This window comes from Falco punctatus (genome assembly GCF_963210335.1).
Source record: "Falco punctatus genome assembly, chromosome: 4".
Classification (NCBI taxonomy): domain Eukaryota; kingdom Metazoa; phylum Chordata; class Aves; order Falconiformes; family Falconidae; genus Falco; species Falco punctatus.
In genome coordinates, this window is record NC_137583.1 from 4,146,054 (window position 1) to 4,166,293 (window position 20,240).

A 20,240-nucleotide genomic window follows, 5' to 3' on the forward strand; every position below is an offset into this window, starting at 1 on the left:
TGATGCAGTCATTCTTTCTCTGTAGGGAAAACTGCAGACAAGTAAAATCCAAGTACAATGCAAACTGCCATATTTTGGAAGTAATTTCTAGAAGTGGCCATTGCCCTTCCAGGTATGCATCACTTTCCACATGAATGAGAACCAGGTAGCATAATTTCACCCAGGCCCGATATCAAAGCAAAACCAAGTGTCCCAGACCACAGGCTTCCAGAGAGGTTTCTATGATGGAATATCCACACACAGAGCCTTCCTCAAACCAAGAACATATTTCAGGCTTTCTAAATACAAATTCAAATCTATTTTCATTCTTGTAATTGCACTCAGCATTGACAGTGTTTCCAATTAACAGAATGAATATGCAAAATAAATACATTATAAAAGCTATTGCTTTAACCTAGTGAAAATGACATGTTAATACTTTTGGAATACTCATTAGATAATTTCAGACCTTTCCTTCCAAAACATGAAAAGCATTGCTTCTTAAAAAAAAAAAAAAAAATAAAAATCACTGAACAAGGTGAATAACAAGTTTTACTTCATTTTTTCCCCAACATTTCATTTCTGTTCTGATTAGTCTTTGCTGCATTCATATTATTCACAAACACAAAACATCCATGACAGAGCAATATGGCTAGTACTACAATTAAACCCACCATTTTTCTGGCAGCATTTTTTTATAAGTCCATGCAATTTCCATAATACTCCAATGATTCAAAAGTCGTTTCTCCTCACTTGCAAATCCAGGTACCCTTTTTCATTAGACACCATGTTTTAATTATCTATGTTATAGGCAGTTGCACACACGAGCCGCACAAGCCGCTCCCCCGCACACACACACTTTGGAGGTATCTCTAAATAATTGCTATGCTCAGATATCGATGTGCTGAAGGGATTCATCCCCCTTCTATGGAAGAAACTAAATGCTACTAAAAATATTTTCTAGTCCATTATGTCTACCATTTGGGAGTAGTTGATTTCTTTCTTTCAGTGCTATTGCCTGGTTCAGCAGCTCCCATTCCCCTTGGTATTTTTTTAAGTATGAATAATTGATTTTTTTTTTTTTTTTAATTTTCATTTTTTAACTCTAGATGCAAAATGTATTATGCACAGTTATTGGCATAAACTGAGGTGGCCAGCTTCCCACATGGGCTCAGATCAAGATTACTGCTAAGGAATTGTTCTTTTGATTGTATCTGGAAACACCCTTTAACTAAGCTCAAAAAGCTGTGTCTGATCTCTGAGCTGGGAATCTGTAAGTCTCTGCATAATTTTCTACAATTTGTCTTTAAAAAAATTGTTTAGCCTTTCACCCCCCAATGGGGGTTATATCACCCCCACATTTGCATATGTCAACGAGGCATTCTAAAGATTTAAAAAAAAATAATTAAGAACTTCTATCACAACCCTGCCACTGCTGCCACACGTTTGCTCTTTCTATCCATAGCATACATTAGGTCACGTGTGTTTAAATAAATCATAAGAGATTATTTTGCTGGACTAATCTCAAAACAAATGTTGAATTTTCAGTTTAGTTCTCCTCTCAAAATTAAATGTCACAGCTAAAGAAAAGACAACTATCACAGCTGGTGTGAAAGAATAAAGCAAAATCTAATATTCTGTAAAATAAATTACATGTACTTTATTCTTGCAAACACCTGTTGTCCTTCAGGTTTACATAGAAAATATCATCGATTATAATTAATCAGGGTTTTTTGTGGGAATTTTACTTGGAAGTATTTTTGAATTTGCCTTGATGATTTATAAGACTTGTGTCTAATATTGCTAATAAATTTTAATGCATATTTAATGCACACTTAATGAATACTGCCTTTAGGTAAAACCTTGGACACTTTCCTAAATAGTTTTTCAGTATCTTCTGATATTTTTAATGAGAGATTTTCAAGAGCAGTAAGCAACTCTTTAGTATCAAGCTTCCTTTATGTATCATTGTCACTTTTTGTTCTGTAGGACTCCCTGAAGAAATACAATGTAACATCTGCAGTGCTCAATCTCTATCAAACCTGCCTAAAACGACAGATGGAATTAGGCTCTATGGAATACCTGCAGTGCAGCAGACCTCCTCAGTAAGCCTTACACCCTGTATCAATCCCTTATGAGACACCGAGCGAAAACGACTGCTAAAGGTGGAAAAGGAAGTAACATTTCAGATCTCACAAGGAGGTCCAATCCAATTTAATAACAAAACTGGCATAATCCAGATCAGGAATCAGGAATTTGGTATGTATCCACTCCAATATAGAATTTGGTGATCATAAAGGCTAACCAAAACTTATACTTGCTATCCCAAATATCAGCTTCAAGTCAGAGCTCAAGCTCTGTTCTTCCAAGTCTCTCTGGAACAACATTATACAATCCTCCAACCTGAAATTTCAGAACAAACAGCTGGCACATGAGATATAGCCCCTATAAATTTTAGGGACTATCAAATACATCGTCCAAAATCAGGAGTACGTCACTTCCCTGTCTGCAGAATTTTGCCTGCTTCCACTGTCGCTATGTTAACATACAAGTTGGAGTGACTTTCCAGTATAGCACAATGATTCACAGTAAACAAAATATTCTGTGGCAAGGAAGATCTCTAACAGAAAAACCTCCAAACTCACAACCAACAAACACTGTTGCGTCAGCTACTGTGCATCTATCAGTGAAATCCAGCGCATCCTGCATATTTGCTTACCTTAAGCTATTACGGTATCATTTTCAAATTATAAATTTGAACTTACATGGCAATAAACATCTTTCAAATACGACTACATTCAGAATAAATCTTAAAAGGAATGGCAGAGGCCATCTTACAGAAGTGCCTTTTTAGGGACAAAGGCTTTGAAGATCTGTGTAGCTTCCATCCAGTTCTTTTTAAAGCACATGGGAGTTTTGCGTAGTTGAGTAAAACCAATTAAGACCTTGAATTCACCACACAGATATGAGTGTGCCAGTTGCAATAAGTTCTTAATTTCTTTCAGCAACAAAGATATCCAGGTTTCAAAATGACTAATTTTCTTAGAAAAATATTTTGCATTATTACATTCTAGTACTTGTCCCAAGCCTGAAATCATAATTCCTAGTAGAACTTTTTTTTTTTTTTAACACTGTTAACATTATCTTTTATGCCTTTCTTCAGGAAGCAGAGAAGATGTATGGTACACAGGGATGACAACACAGAAAAAAAAAAGTAAAAAACCTCAGAAATGCTGATGTAGGACTATTTCAAACTAAGGTGGTCAAAGGAAAAAAAGGTATTTTCAGCATCAAAGCTGAAGGGATGCTAGAAAAGATTTTTCCCAGCTTACAGACATGTTGCTGTTGTCATAAGTTAAGTAACAAAGCTCAAATACCTGCTTATCTTGTAGGTCTGAAGAGAGTTCATAGCTCTCAGAAAGTGATCTTGACCTTTTAATAGCTTCTTCCTCTGCTTGTTTCCGCAGAATGGATGTTGAGTGCTGAAGTTTCGGCCTTCGAGATCTTTGTTGTCCAGGGGAGACAGAATACAGCCCGTAAGCAGAATGATCGTAATGGTCTGGACTTATAGCTGAACTGTGTGTTATAGGTCCTTGATGGTAAGTAGATGGGCTATCTAAAGATGTGCCAGTTTCACTGCTTGGAGCTTCACCCTCAACACTACACAGAATGAAAAGACAGGAAAATCCTCAGGTGAGTATTTTGTAGGAAAATCCTCAGCAACAAACAGCATAGTTTTACTTAGTATCATTTTATGTAGACATCGAGCACATTTTGTTGTTATTTAACTTTATACAGCAATTACTAATAACATCCTGAGTAAGTCACTCAGCAACCACTGTGTAAAATAAAACTTTTAATTTCTTATAAAACTGCTCTTCTCCAAGTTGTTCTACTTCAAAATGACAAATGCTTATTTGTGTCTTTTCTTCCTTTGACAAATAAAAGCAATACTTTCCTACTGTTATATTACAGTTTGACATAAAAGGATTACTTTCATGTTACTCAATGGAGATTTGGGACTTAATGGATCTCGTGAGCTACTGTGCTTCTAGAAACTGAAGCTGGGAAAAAGTACCTACAGGAGAAATCTAATTTGTTTCTGTGTTAGTGAAAGATTGCTCCCATGGGACACTGTTGACATGCTTTGTAGTAAAGCATCCCAAGGGATGGTGTTTCTAGCTAACGAAAGCAAAATAGTTTCAGGCAGGGAAAATGCAATAGGAGCTATCTGGCAAATAAACTACCTTGTTTTCACATGAATGCTGTTATTGCTAAGGCATAAAGGAAAGAAAAAAATCTTTTATATTAAGAGTTGTACACAACAGGAAACATTTAAAAACTGAGTCCTAGTCAAGGTTTACTCTGAAGTAGTGATGACTAATAGTAATTTGCTGTTGTTTTATATTTACAGTAGGGCATTCTCACATTGCAATAGGGCATGCACATTCACTCTTCCATCTTTTTCATATGTCTCACAAATATTTACTATCTGCCTTATTCTGTGTACACAGAGCATTGGTAGAAAACCAAAATTTTACTTTTTTAATCATTCAAAAGACTTAGTAAACACTCCACACATGCATGAATATAAACATTTGCAGCACCTCCACTACCTTTTGTTTTAGGAACAGGTACACCCAAACTCTAAAGGAGTCAAATCCCACATTCCCACCACACCCTGTATTTCTTATTTTGCTTTCACTTACACGTACGTGAATATAAAAAATAGAAGCGCTCCTGTTGTCACTCAGCAATGAAATGCTGTGACCTTTGCTGCATACACATACCACAGCAATCCCTTCAAAGTACAGAGTGATTTCCGATAGAACGTTCTCCACTGGACTGCAGTGCCAGAAGAGATCAAGATTAACACTGGCAAAACTCTCCTAGCTTGAACAGCGTGTACTTCTTAAAGCAAAGGAGAAAAAGGCCCCTTAGATTTCTCAAAATGTTTCTATAAACATGTAAAACTGAAAGCAAGTCCTCTTTCCTTGCCCATCAAAATATGACTCTGCCCAAAAGGTATTTTCAAACATACTTTACCCAAGCTGGAAATATTTTCAGTGTGCACTCATTACTTTTTCCAAAAAGGAAGCTGACAGGAAACTAATCCCTTTCCCTCCATGATACAGCTGGCTTTCAACTTAAAAATGATAAATTATCCAGAGCTTTGCTAGCGACATTGAAACTGTATAACCACCCATTAAAAACAAACAAATCTTTCTCTCTGAAGTATCCATTAAAGAAATTAGTAAGGTACTGAACTGCTTCACATTCTCTCTTTAAATACCGAAATACATTTCTCTGTTCTGCTAACTATGAGGCCACACTGTTTTGTGCCTCACAGGTTCCTCATCACAAGCTTCTTTGTAAGGACTTTTCATACAGCCATGGTAAATTTGTTTTTAACAGGAAGTCAGGCATTATCACTATTCCCCCTTCTTAGGTTCTATGACTTTTTGCCTTCCTCGCCCTTAAATTGTGAACTATTTAATAACCCTTCCACATTGATTATAATTTCATGTTGACATCTTAATAATGATAAATTCAATGGATCACTTTAATTTTCATCAACAAAAAGGGCACTGGCCTAATCAGAAAAAAAATGGAAGGGGGTCTGCCTGAGGCTCTGATTAAAGTAAAGGGTTATTTCTTTATTTTTAGTCTTTCATATTTTTTTTTCAGACGTAAGCATGATCCTTGACTGACTGTAATGCTTGATCTCATTTTGCTCACAGGCCTATTCCCTGTCATCACATCTGACCTTTGAAACAGGGAAGTAATTATCTTTTACAACAGGTAGCCTCCTGCACAACAATACGACAGCCCTTTAAAGCAAACAAGCATGCACAGTCTGTACTGTGTATTTGAAGGCTTTCTCCCATTCAGCTCCTCCTTGTCCAGTAAGAGCAGCTGAAGCTTCACACGAGTTATTTCATAAAAATGAAACTCCACTGACAAAGTAAAGCAGTTTGCTTTCTACTTCTTACCAATTTACATATGCTTGGGAAAAAAAAAAAAAAAAGAAAAAAAGAGTATTTCCACAAATATGACCTGCGTGAGGCTTTAAGGATGACAAGCTGTATTGCTCCACTATGGAGGAAGTGCACACAGAACATCGTGGTACGGAAGCAGGGAATTGAGAATCATCCTGCCCATGTCTATCTTGAGAGTGTTCGCTAAAAAGGATACTTCTGCTTCAAAACAGACTCAGACCACGAGCCAGCCGCTGCACAGTTACAAGGGTGGTTTTTATCTTCTACTTATTAAAAATGCAGCCACACAAAACCGTCAAGGATTCTGCTCCAGGTTTGCAACAAAACTTAAGAGTAAGTCCTCAATGACAAGGGGAACAGTTATGACACCTCTTCAGCACTACTTCAATTCCAGTAGCCACCCTGCACACACTGTCTTTGGCAGATGCGTAAGAAATGAAGTACATTAAATACACTGCAAAAATAGAGAATATAACACTTGACACAGCCCTAACTGGAAGCAGACCAAACTTCTTAATAAAGGTCTCTAATTTGAGGCATCTGCCACCTACTATACATGTTCAGTAGAATTACTGATAATTTCAGTGTTTAAAACAATCCAGCAGACAAATTTGGTTCATCTCCCTGCACTATGCGATGGCATATTACTAGGCAGACTGGCAGTATGTTGCATATTCCAATTGTGTAATATTAGGAGAATGCAAAACAGTTGAAATTAACCTTTCATTCTATGAACTCCAATTGTTTTATCACACTCCTGTTTCAGCAGAAAATAGACATTCATTATGTGCCAAGCCAGAAAAAGGTTGCTTGCCAGTATTTTACAAAGAAGCACCAAATGGAGCAGCTACAGAGTGAAAATGGAAATTAATTATTTTAAAATAATCAGTACTATTAATATGACTTTGCATGAACAAACTTTAACACAGAGCCATGGAAAATCTTTGGGGTTTTGTACACCTCAATTACTTTTTTGAAAGAGCAGCCAGCCCTGACCGAATCAGGGCTGAATTTTATCAGAAATTAACACTGGAGGTTTCTTTCTGCATAAACCTCAACTTGTAATAGTTTTTAAAAAAAACCCACAACAAACCAAAACACCACTGTATCAAGAAACAATAGGGAAGAAGAAAGACTTACAGAAAAATAGAAACAGACCGGGTACAGTATTTCTAACATATCTCAATGGATATATAAAACTATTGGTGAAAATCAGATTAATTTTACTAATTACTATAAACCAGTATTAAATACCAAATATAGATGGATTCAGGCATTTTCTTTTCTTTTTTGTGTGTATGGCTCTAGACTTCCTGTGAAGGCTAAGTCACACATTCTGCAAACACTTTAAAATTAAAATACATCAGCTGAAGTGACATACATGCATGCAAGTGGGATCTGTTGGCTTCATCAGCAGAGCGGTGAGATAAGGGTCGTCCCTGCAGTGCAACTAAGATGCACATTGCACTCTAACAGCGACACAATCAAAGCTCACTGCTCTGTCTGAACCAAAGACTCACACCAATGTGCACACAGTGGCTGCCAAAAGCTGCTTTTCTAACTAATTTGCCTAGAATTCAAACCTGACTAACACGGTACATGGCTGTATCGTTGGACTAAAGTAGTATATAATAAACCCATGCTTACAAAACATGAAGGAGATGATGTTGCTAGCTAGAAAAAGGTAATTTTTTTAAATAGTTATTTCCCACTATTCAGGTGCTAAAGTAATTTCAAGAATTACCTAATAAGAAAAAGCTCTGTCTCCTCCTTCCCTCCATCTAATCACCAAACCTAGTTGCGTGGTTAGCCATGACCAAAACAAAACATTTCCTCTCCGGGCATTTTAGCAGCAGAAACCTGGCAGGTCTTCTCTCCCCTGTCTCTCATTTTATACCTTCAGTTATTATTTCTGATCACAAAGGCTGTACTTAGTAAGCAGTACACTAAAACCACCATTACATTTTAAAACAATGTATTATTCAGGTTCTTTGAATATCTACTGTTATTCCTTGATTTATTTTTCTTTTTTTTATATTTACACCTTCCTTTTCCTTCAAATCTTGCCTAACTATTATCTTAGCAAAACCAAAAATGAGCACAATAAAGACAAAATTTTGAAAAGCAAGAAAATGTCAATATTTGAGCTCAAAATGAATACTGGAAAGAGTACTCAAGACCTAAATTGCAGTGAAGAGCAAACTCCACACTTTTTCTGTAAGTATAGACTTTATTCCACTGACAGTAATTGCAAAATGATCAGAGAAACTGCGTGTTTGGATCCACAGGCACAAGCATTTACTTCTTAGACAGACTATGCTACGAAGGAGAGATGATAACCAGAAATGCAAAAATTGCCTTTTTACTGAGGCCCAGTACCTTATCTTCAAAACTACATGCATATAAAGAGGAAGTATGTAACAACATCAGATGCAAGGAATTATTCAGTATTCCCACCCACCCCAGAAACCTCACAGTTTGGAAGTAGTAAAGTGTCCCAGTACATTTGTAGGACTAAAGTACAAAGATAATGAGAACATATGCTTACAGAAATCATCCAAATGTTCAAACCAGTATGTTGCAGATTTAGCTTGGAACTAAAAGCAAAAAAGGAATTCAGCATGCTTCTAAATAATGTAAATGCCAAACCAAAACTGCATGCAATATTTTAAAATAGAACCAAAAGACCCTCCCAGCTAAACAGTGTGAATACTTGAGAAATTATTTTACCAGTGAACATTCTCTGAAATCACTAGTTATTTTCATCATTCATTTAGAATGGACTTTCAACAGTGTAATACAAAGACATGAAATTGAAAACAGGCCCTAACAACTGGATGGTACATGCATGAGAACCAATCAGCATTATATTCATCCTGTAAAAAATTTGTTTTGGACATAAAGAGAAGTATGACAATATAATCACTTTGTGCTGCTGCATCATAAAGATTTTTCCATAGCATTTTAGATCCTCAAAAGTTCAAAGGTACACAGAATAAATTCCTTCTAAATTGTGGAAAGTATGCACAAATAATATGAATACAGTAAGAAAAACATGGCCAACTTAAAATTCTAGTCAGCATGACGATGATAAAACCACTCAGCTTTGCCACGACACTACAAGTGCTCTGGTCTTTAGGAAGCAGGCAGTTTTTGAAGCATGGCTGTGGTGGAGTATCACTTAACAGAGACAGCAGTCAAAACTCCAGGTTTTCTGCATAACTGGAATTCAAGTTGAACTTAATGAAGGATTTACAAGTTTATTTTATTTTTTGCAACAGTGAAGCATTTGCACAAGTAGTTCATGAAATTCTTCAGTCAAATTGATCCCTTCTCTACCTTGCCTGCTTCTTCCTGAATCCATGTCATTTATTCCCCCCTTCAGGAAAAACATACGAAAACCTGGTTCCCTTTAAGTCCTATCTACAGATAGAACAATTCTGCAAGCTTATTTTCTTCCTTTGTCCCAAACTTTCCTGTCCATAAACATTAACATGGTATCTACAGCTGAACTATCTAGATATCTAGGGACTCTGCCATATGATTGGTGAGATTAATTTAAACACAAACCAAAGAGCAAAGCTTTTTGTATTAAAACCTCATTTCATAAACATGATTCCCAGTAAAACTTCTGCCTTTATTTACATAAATATCCTATATAAATAGGCTCAAATGCCCAGGAAGGAAGAACTGCTATGCATCCGTTTTACACCAGCTATCTCTTTTTAAGATTAGGAGTTATGATCAGAGTTTGAATCTTTAAACTCCTAATTATAGATAGCCACTTGAAATAGATCCAAATTCTCTACCTTGCTCAAAGAATGCAGACCAGAAGTCTCCCATGGAACTAACTCTGAGTAACAGAGAGAAGCATGATGGCAGCTGCTGGAGCAGCTGGTGTGGTCAGACACTTCCATCATAAAGCCTGAAAAAACCCCATTTAAATGGCAAAAATCTAGGCATTCCACACAGGAACGAACCTCTACAAAAGTTAATTTCTTGCATATAACTCTGTCTTTACAGGTGAAACAAAGTCCTCATTTGAACGTGAAATCTTGTGACAATTGCCAACATAACACTGCTAACTAAAACTATGACTCCCCATACACAAGGTAATCTGAACATAAGCATTCATTTGACATAAAGGTACACCCCACAGCTTCAAAGCTGACTTACATTTCAGTGCCGGTGGTGCTTTCTGCTATAAACTAGGAGCTTATTTCATTAAAGCTCTGATGTATGCACTGTATTATCTCAAATTACTCTCCACAAAAAGTTAGTTACTTAAAATGCAAAATTAGACATATGTAGTTCATACAAGCTATCTTTCTAGCAGTTTTCCCCGGCTCTTAAAATATTCCCCAATAGAGTGAGAACATTTGAGCAGAAATATATTTTCAGTACAGTTTGCAACAGATTAGAATCTAGTTCTTATTGACGTGTCTGTTTTGTGCTGTCTAGTAAACAAAAGTCAATCATATTAAGAACTTATACAAATCCCCAAATTCAATAAATGCAATAGCATTAACAAACCAATCTACCTTCAAATATACACTGTCAAAAGTTCAAAGCCATTATGATGGACAACAGTATTCACAGGCATTGGCAAAAGCTTTGATCCAGATATTGACCAATGTTTTTTACTTAGAACGCACTCTCAATTCAGCTTTTTCTGTTAGAAACCAACAAAACCTTTGAATGCACATCAAAGTAATGTCCCAGGTAATTCATCTTACTGAAGTTAAAAATCATTGCAAGAAATATCCAGACAAAATTTGCATGTGTCTCAGAAGCGAACACTAACAAAGCAACCACTTCATACTGTAATGTTCTGTGCAATAAGACTGCCAGTAACAGCCAGCTTAAGTTGAAACAGTCTGACAACCATCGACAAGAGCGACCAAAGCCCCACAGACAAGCACCACCATGTGCACTGCAAACCTTCATTCCCTCTCTGCTCTAAGCCCTGGATTCAAAATTACAGAAACACCCCAACATCTACTCATTCAGATACTACCAAGATTTTAATTCTCACTAAATAACGCCATAATAGGCATTAATAAAAATGTGGGGTTTTTTTTGAAGTGCATTTTGACCCAGTCTTATATGCCATTAGTAGTAGTAGAGAGCAGGGGAAGAAAGATGAAAAATTATCTTCTCCATGCCAAAACTGAACGTAGGAGTTAATGCACTGTCTCTTCTGAAATGGAGATGCACACCAGCAAGACAAGACAAGTAAACAAAAATCTACCCTACATCTCCATTTTAGGGAACGACCTATATAATAGATTTAAGAACTAAGAATATCCATTTGAAAAGAGCTTACTTGAGCCTATCTTCAGCTTCCAAGGAGGAGAAGAAAGGTTAAACACCTCTTGTATCACCTTTGTCTAAGTCAAACAGTGGCAGCATATTGGCTACAAGACACAGGTATTTACTACAGAAGGGTCAAACCAACCAACCAACCCACCCTCACCCATTTAGCACCTTACGAACCCTACCTGCTGAAGGCAAAGCTGTGTTTTATTTTCATTATTTAGCAGCTGGAAAGCAACAAAGGAGACTGACAGCATCGACACAACTTGACTACAGCTTACAAATGTTAGACTATCTCAGGCACAGACAGACATTGCGTTCTCTGCTAATCTGTGTTAATCATCACCCAGCATATGTTGATTCAGCAATGACCGTATTCCATACTTCAACCTCTTTCAAAAATGGATCACTATGGTAATAATTTGAGGCTTCTGGCTCAAGGAAGAGTTCTCAAATTTATCAGCCCAATTTTCAAAACTTTTAGAGGGTTTTTTATGATAAGCTCCTCCTCTTGATATGTCAGCCCAAAACACACCAACATCAGAAAATGTCATGGATGCTAAGCTTATTATAGAGATGAAGCTAAAAATTTTTAAGCGTAACTGCGGTATCTGACCATTTAACAAAATCTGTGATCTGTGAAGGTTTACCTACCACTGCAGACTTTGTCCTGTTCCTGCTATGTAAACTCTTACACAATAGGATAAGCTTCAGAAATCTGTGGAGTCTCCCAATGCAGCTGGGGTAGAATTTGACCTCGACAATTTATTATTTATTCAGATACACCACTTAGCAACCAGAATCCTCTTACTTATCATATCTACACATGGCATGTATTTAAGATAGTAAGATATTAATACACATTCTACTGTTTATATCATGCCACGACCTCTATGCAATGCTAATTTTAAAAACGAAGATTTAGTTTCTGCAGCTGAGAAAAAACTGATTTGCATGCACAGCTGAAGCAGCATTTGCGATAATGCAAAAATCCTCGGTGTCCTATACCAGCCGTCCTTCTATTTTGCCTCTGTCGTGGCTTCAGCTGTTGTGCCAAGCCCACCAGAGGAAGAGGTGACACAGAACAGCAGTGCTGAGAAATCAGCTTGCTGGCAGTTAGGTTCTGTAGTAAACTAAATACTAGTTTCCTCTCCCTGTTCAGGTCTTGGTGGATAATGCTCCTCTTTCTCCTCTCATATAATAACTCCACATCTTATAAACATGAATTAGTTTAAAGATCCTCAATGAAATCTTGTTTACTGAGTAAATAAATGTTTCAGGCATTGAAATTCCATACTTTGAACAAAACTATCCTCTCATCTTAGATCAAATATACTTGATAAAGCCTATCATTTGACTCATGTTAATGGTTTGGGCCCCTTATCTATCTGAAATTATTACAAAGAAGATGCAGTATAGAGCTAGGAACAATTTTTGGGCAGGCCAGCTTTTCCCTTCAAGTGTATCTGTGTGCCTGGGCAGAGGGAAATTAAGAATCATCATAAACCAAAGAGCACACAGAGAGCCCACACAGCAGAAATGACAACAAAGCCATCTTTCTGTATTGGACATTATAATGGGTAAATTCACATCACAGCTGTATTTGCTTAGGCCATATTTTCACTTAAGTAGCAAACAAATATTATACAAAAAGACCTATTTAAAACAACTAAGGGATTGCATTTCAATTAGTTAATATATCATTATTATCTAATGAGGTGGGCTTTAAAACAATGTCACTGATAAACGTGAGAAACTTTGCGCTCTCACTTAGACTTAAGAAATAGTTGGCTGAAGTTCTCCCACTTCTAAAATCAGAAAGAAAAGGACTGTTCAACTTCTAGTGTTTGACTCCTTTCTGAAGTTACAGATAAACTTTATAAGGTTTTAGAGCAACATATTTTAAAAAGCCAATCCAAAAAGTCTGATCAAAGAAAGACCTTTTACTAATCTAACTGAACACAGAAGTATATACAATGTAGAAGCACCACTCAATTTTAAACACTGCACAAACCCTGCATTTTGACTGCCAACTATGTCATGCCAAGTCTAAAAAAAACAACCACCAAAAGTCAAAGAAACCCTACTAGTTTCCTCTATGGGAGAACAATGTAATTTCAATATAAATACAAACAGGCATGGGAAACTTTCTCCAGGTAGGAAAGAAAATGGATGAGCACATAGAACCCCTGTTCCTACTTCCAGTGAAGTCTGGAGTGTTGCTACCAAGTTAGTGAGAATGGGAACTGGCCCTAAGCATTCTGCACACACCGAGAGACGTCTGTTTTGCAACTTACTGAACAGAATCACTGCTAACCAGTCCTTAAACACAGGCATCCTCATAAAAGTGAGTTTTTTATACCCTGCATCACACCTAAGGTTTATATCAAAGTGTACAGAACACAGTGTTTAAGGAAACAAAATGGCAAGAGATCTGGTTTGAAGTACAGAGATTGGTAGCAAAGAAAATGTTTTAGAAGTTACTTAGGTTCAAGGCAATGCCTGTGAATACAGAAGATACTTGCAGACATACTCAGAAAGATACTCTGCGTCTTGCTACATGTAAATCTTCAATCTTACAAAAAATGAGACCTCAGAAGATTGCTTACAACCTCTAAATCATTTAAAGAGCTGACAGATGCTTTTTCTCATTTACAAACTTCCTTCCTTTTACGTTTCCTCTCCATTATGCTGAGTCCATATATTTCATAGTTCTTTCTCTGTTAGTGAGGAATTAAATGTAGGCTTTCAGTAGGACTTCTGAGCCACCTCACTGATCACAATAAAAAAGTAACACAGGTAGCAATTTCTATCTTGGAAACCTATACATGCTATTTCAAAGCGTATTATCAGGCGAGAACTTTCTCCTTACAAAACTTAACTATTAGCAAATTTTAAGTTCTATGTTCTAAATAATTTTATCACCTACTCCCAATCAGTACCTAAAACCAGAGTATTTACTGCGCATACACACAATGAAAGTAACTGTTAGGTTTTACTGCCGCATATAGCAGCTTCATTTCGATGCAGCACACAGACGTCTGGTACGCCTCGGCAACTCCTGCTCCCAGAAGCATCAACAATCTGCACTGACTTCTGCTGATGCAGCTTGTCTTAGCAGGGGGCTGCACGTGGGGCTGGCCAACCACAAAAGAACATCAGGTCTGAAATACAGAACTTGGATCACTGTTAGAATTTCTAGGCACTTTACCACAGCTTAGTTCATTGAACTTTCCACAATGGAAAACGGTCTTTCAGGAAAAGACAAGTCCAATTCCTGAACACAAGAGTCACAATATTGTGAACTGAAAACAAAATACTGTGCAAAGATATATTTCGAAAATGTCAACCAAAAGACAGTCAGAAACAATCTTGTGTATCACTCTGCACTGGAAAACCTGAAATATTTCTTTTCTTCTAGGTTAACCTAATCACAAACATCTCAATCACATTTTAATAACAAAAAAGAATCCATGTTTGCAACAGATTGCCACCATTTGGGACAATTCCCGTTAAGGCTGGCCAATCCTCTGTTCTCTCCCAATTTCACAAAAGCATTAACTACTACTATTAATAGGAAACTATTAGATGTAAAGTCCCATTCTCACAGAACCTGCAGCATTACAATCAGCTCCTCCTTGAAACCAGTTTCTACTAAATGGTCCACATCACTGGTATCTTCTAAACAAGGTTCACAGAATAAAATGTAAGAAAAGTCTACATAAACAACAATAATGAACTGTTTTTCTTTCAAGGATCTAGGAACAGCTGAAAATATTATTTACTATCCAACACCCTGTGAAATGTTAACCTCAAAGTATGAGAATCACCCCAGACATCTCTAGAATGGAAATTCAACAGCTGTTTTACTCCACATTACAATAAAGCAGAACCACGTAAGAAAGAAAAATAAAGGTAACTTCTATTACCAATTGAAAACGCAGAGGGAAGTTAGATTGAGAGAAAAAACTACTATGAACCTGAACCACGTCCAGAAAGTGAGGGGTTTATGCTGGCCTGTTCTGTTCTATGTACTGCCAGACCCCTGGGAACTGCAGCTAGATCAGGAACACTACTCTCCATCTCACTTGAATGATGACTTCCACAGCACAACCTCCACAAAGAATGAGGGAAGCCCTGTCCTTCAGTATTATCTTTAAAGGCAAGAGTGCTTCCAACTAAACAATCCATTCCTTCCCGAAGATTTATCCTTGGAGTTCTGTGCAAATACTGACATGGCCTACCCTTGACTTGACTCATGAAAACTGAAAGGATCACAACTATAATCGTTACAGCTGTAGGCTACTCTAAAAGGAATACACTAGACTCAAGTTACATACAGTGCAGCTGTCGAAGCTACAGTGCCCATAGCCACTGATGTATTTCACCTTCCACAGGATCTGAAATGGTGTTTGGTCCTTTCTTCTGTAAAGGTGGGGAGTAGACACTAATTTAAAGTCAAATTGTCAACTTTCCTGTAGTGCAGTTTTAGGACTGGCTGCAAATATACCCTGCAACAGAAATCCATCAGGTTTGCATCCTTGCTTCCTTCATACTGCATAAAGATGACCTGAAAGGCCATGTATATATCAGCAAACAGAAGGAAGTTAAGGGGTTTTTTCCTCTGTTCTTACCCAAACATTTAAACTCATGACACATCCATCCTTGTAAATCTGGTGAATTTTAGGGGCAACTGAATTTTTTTGGACTCAACAATGCAAGTACCCAGCAGAAAAAGAACCCTAAACTTGTTTTAGTGCCCTTTCCTGTATGTAGGCATTTCTGTAAAAGGAAGCCAAATCACAACTGCTGCATTTTGTTGTGCTTGCACAACATAAGGCAATGGGGAATTGGGTCCTTTGTTTTTAAGCATGAGTTTAACTCGGATGACACTGAACTACTGAAAGAATCTGATTAACAGATATACTACATCAATTTCCTGTATTACAGGCTATTGAGTCCTTCATTCTAATTTTCTGCTTTTCTCTCACAGGGAGAAAAGAGTTTGATTTTTTTTATCATACCAAAGCTTGGCTTTTTTTACTTTATTTTTATTAAAGGCATCTTAACAATAATTTCATGAAAATGTTTCTAGTCTTTTGTCTATTGAAAGGAAGCAAAAGATTTATTTAGCTAAATTTGCAGTCCCCTTTAACATAATACTAAGGCTTTGTGCTACAGTGGATTAAAGCAGCATCTGTTCTTCTCTGGAAACCTGGAGTCAAATCACAGCAGTGCAGTAAAGTTGCCATCTCTGTCTGTATCCTAACTAGAATCATCCTTCCTCCAAATAAAATTCAAACAAATTCCTGAAAGACACAAGAAGAGCTATGTAACTAAACTATTTATGTGTTAATAAGTCTTGCTAATAAAGCCTGCATTCAGTAACTATTTTTGCATAACAAAGATGTATGAATTAAACAAAACCTGTATTTACACAAACTCTGACATAAAATGACAATATGCAGGATGCTAAAAATACGCTTCCAAATTCAGGGCCTGATTCTGCTGTTCTAACTACTCAGCCTTCTCAGACAACAGAAATATAGAAGCAAACTTGGGATTATGAATTTGGCTTGTGGCCCATACTCTGTTTAAACATCAATGACATCTAAACAAAGCACAGTTAACAAAAACATCACACGAGCACACTTTCTCCCCAAGCCCGTGATTCACCTCTTCGTAATTCCAGTTGTTCCGTTGATCAGGCAGTGTCTGGGTTAAGGGTCATCCTCATACATTTAATGTAACAAATAGAGCAATCAGGGCTCCATCTTGATTACAGTTTTTGAGGTCTCCTGCAGTTCTGTCATTAAATAAACTTAAAAAGCAATAATTGATTGACAGCTACTGTGATTAAAATATGCCTGGCTCTGAAATTAATGATAAAATCACCATCAATTCTGACAGAAAAAGTACTATGTAAATGCTGCAAGAGCAAGAAAATTGCATCCTTAACATCCTTCATAAATTATGGTAAATCCTTGCAATGAAGAGGCGCAATAGGTACAGCCACCCAGCTGATCTATATCCATGTATCATAATGGTCAGAGCAACAAAGTGGGTTCTTCCCCTTCAAATTGTGGCCCTTCACAGTTTTTTTTTTGAAAAAAATGCAAAATTAAAAAATACAGTAACTTGAACAATTTCCCTGCACCTGTCAGAATCATGCAGAAACTGCAAGCTGCATGGGTTTACAACAAAGAGAGTGCATTAGTTTGGATCTTGAGATTCTATGAAGGTCTACTGGATGATTTCCAGGACATCTTTATGGCATGAATATTTCCAAAATATAGCTGCTGTGGTATCAGGCTAGATCTAGTTTTACTCATTGAGAGCCACACAGCTGAGGCTATAAAGTTAAGGCAATGCAGTGTCTTGAATTTCAATTGGGACACCAAGCAGTAAGCAAAAGGAAAAGTTTTACTAGGAAAGCAGTCTCCCACTTCTCGCACTCTTGTTTAACCATGTTCTGCTAAAGACACCTGAAGTCTGAGTATCAATGGTGTTAAACATCAAGAAGCACAACTGCAGTTTGTGAGGAGATGTTAAATACCTGCAGGTAGCATCTCCACAAGCATTGGTTTTGGTTCAGGATGACGCCCTGCATCCACCAACAGAGGACTGGCTACTTTTAGGCCAGCTTTTATAATTCACAGCTACTTCATATTGGCCTCCAGGGCAAACACAGTTTGCAGGCATAATTAGAGTAATCACATAAGTGTACTAATCAGCTACACAGTTATGAGATCTTCCTCTTCAGAAAATTTGATCTCTGAATTGTCATCTTTACACTTCAGAGAAAACGTGACCAGTATAAAAATAAACTGTTGCTTCAAAGTAGTTATTTCACTGAAGTCCTAGCAGCTAACCTCTAGATCCTCAAAGGCATGAAATAATCCCAGCCTCCAAGTGATGGAAGTGATTCTCATGAAAAGTCAACATTTGGAAGAATACTTTCTATGGCCACATGAATAGAAAAGCAATTCTCTTGAGAGAATTTGCATTCTGCAAATACGAAATGGTCACAGGGTGAGAAAAACCATGGAAGGCCACAGGGGCTGTCTATCCTAAGAAATCATGTCCCAGTTCTCAAGGGGAACATGCTGCCAACTGGAAGTGAGGGAACCGTCTCGAGCAAAGAAGGTCCACTTGCCCAGCAGTAACTCACTGTGTAAACTCCCAGCAACCTTCCAATACAGATTTGTAACAAGAACAAGTCTGTTACTGTTCAACTTGGTATCTGTACTTTTTAAGTGAAAAACTGCATTATTGGGCTTCCTTACCTACAAGTTGCAAATTATTCTACATAACTGAATTGCAAGTTTTTTATTAACAGCACCAGATTATTAACTGCAGTTAACTGCACCCCAAACATTCTAAGGGGGCGAAGAAACAACCAAACGCTGTTGATACACTGAGTGCTATAATTTTCACAGGTTAGCTCCAGATCTTGTACTACAGTTAATATCTTTGATGATAATGAATTATTTCAGATTAGCAGAAATAAGAAAAAAAATTGATAATAGAGAACTTCGCACATGAAATCCCAACACTGAGCACCTATTTAAATAAGAGAAAAAACCCAGCTGACTACTATATAACAGTACTCTCGATATCTGCCATTTCAGGAACTAGAACAGGACATTGCTACAACAAAACAAATCTGGTACAAAAGTGGAAGTAAAATGGGAAATGGGTCATTGTATTCAGCATGGCTTAAGTTCTCCCAAAGGCCAGATAGATGTAATTAATTCTGTGTTTATATGAAGGATATCTGCCACAAGAATAGACACAGATACATGAAACCATCCAAACTAAGTACTCAGCAATTCCTCTTTTAACACACCAGGCAGAATAATCAAGTTTAACTGAAAGGAAGTGCATAGCAATGTGCAAATGGAGGAAAAACAGTCTGAAACAATGACTGAATAGCAGAATGTAACTGTGTGAATACAGGCAAATCTGTCACCAAAGTAACATCTACAAATTTCATTTTGAAGCAAGCCATCCAATGTAACTCGCATACACAAACATTCCAAATTCCACACAGGGAACTTGCAAGCTCAACTTTATTATTTTCCTTAAGCATAAAAATGGGCTTAAGCATTATTAAATGTGTGACTAAACTGTACTATAAAAAGTTTTTCTTAATCAAAAAACATTTTTCCTTTATTTTCCAGAAAAGACACTGTTGCATTCATATGTAGTTACGCTAAATCTAGTAATTTCCTCCTTTTATATTTTTCCACACATGCACACATCCAATTTAAACACATGCACACATCCAATTTAAGATACTGCCTAGCTTGATTTAAATTGATTATCTTTTAAAGAGTCAATCAGCTCAGAATTTCACTTAATTGCTCGGTGGACTAAACTTTCACACGCATTGGAGACAAACTTACTTAGCAAGCCCACTTACCGGAACAACTCTTTTAGTCTATCATAACCTACACACGATACTGCACAAGACCAACTAGTTTGTACTTCTAGTTTTCAAAAGGTTCATGTAACAGAATGCTGCATTTTGTAATGTGATGCACGTTATTTTAGCAGTAAACAACATCGTAACAATAGAGACGGTACGTATGAAGGTAACGACTCCCATTTTCTGTTTATCTGCCGTCAGTTAATCGGTATCCCCACTTTAAAGGCCTTTGAACTTAATTTTTTATTTTTTTCGCTGAGGGCACGAGTCGCAAAGGATCATGTACCTACGCAGCGCCCGTGCGGTCAGGACAGCTTCCCAGGCTGACAGCTCCAGGGCCAGGTGCCCCCGGTGGGTGACAGGACAGCCCGCGGCAGGACCCGCCGCCGTGACACGGCACGTGACCGCCCCGCACCGCACCGCCCCGCGCACGCACAGGTGTCCCGGCGGCCGCGCGCGCTGCCGGCCGCGTAACGGCCCCGCCTGCCACCGGCTACCGGCAGCGGACGGACGGG

At 37.5% G+C, this 20,240-nt stretch overlaps 1 protein-coding gene across 7 annotated transcripts in view; it reads right to left on the minus strand.

Annotated features, from left to right (window-relative positions):
- The window catches only part of IQSEC1 (IQ motif and Sec7 domain ArfGEF 1), a 357,209-nt gene that overhangs the window by 47,175 nt on the left and 289,794 nt on the right, over window positions 1–20,240 (minus strand). For 6 of the 7 annotated variants that reach the window (XM_080386140.1, XM_080386139.1, XM_080386138.1 and 3 more), the window contains one exon: window positions 3,357–3,639. In XM_080386140.1, the coding sequence (XP_080242266.1) occupies window positions 3,357–3,639 (283 nt within the window). Of the gene's footprint in view, window positions 1–3,356; window positions 3,640–20,011; window positions 20,214–20,240 lie in introns of those variants that run through there. The other variant, XM_080386143.1, reaches the window with a different exon arrangement.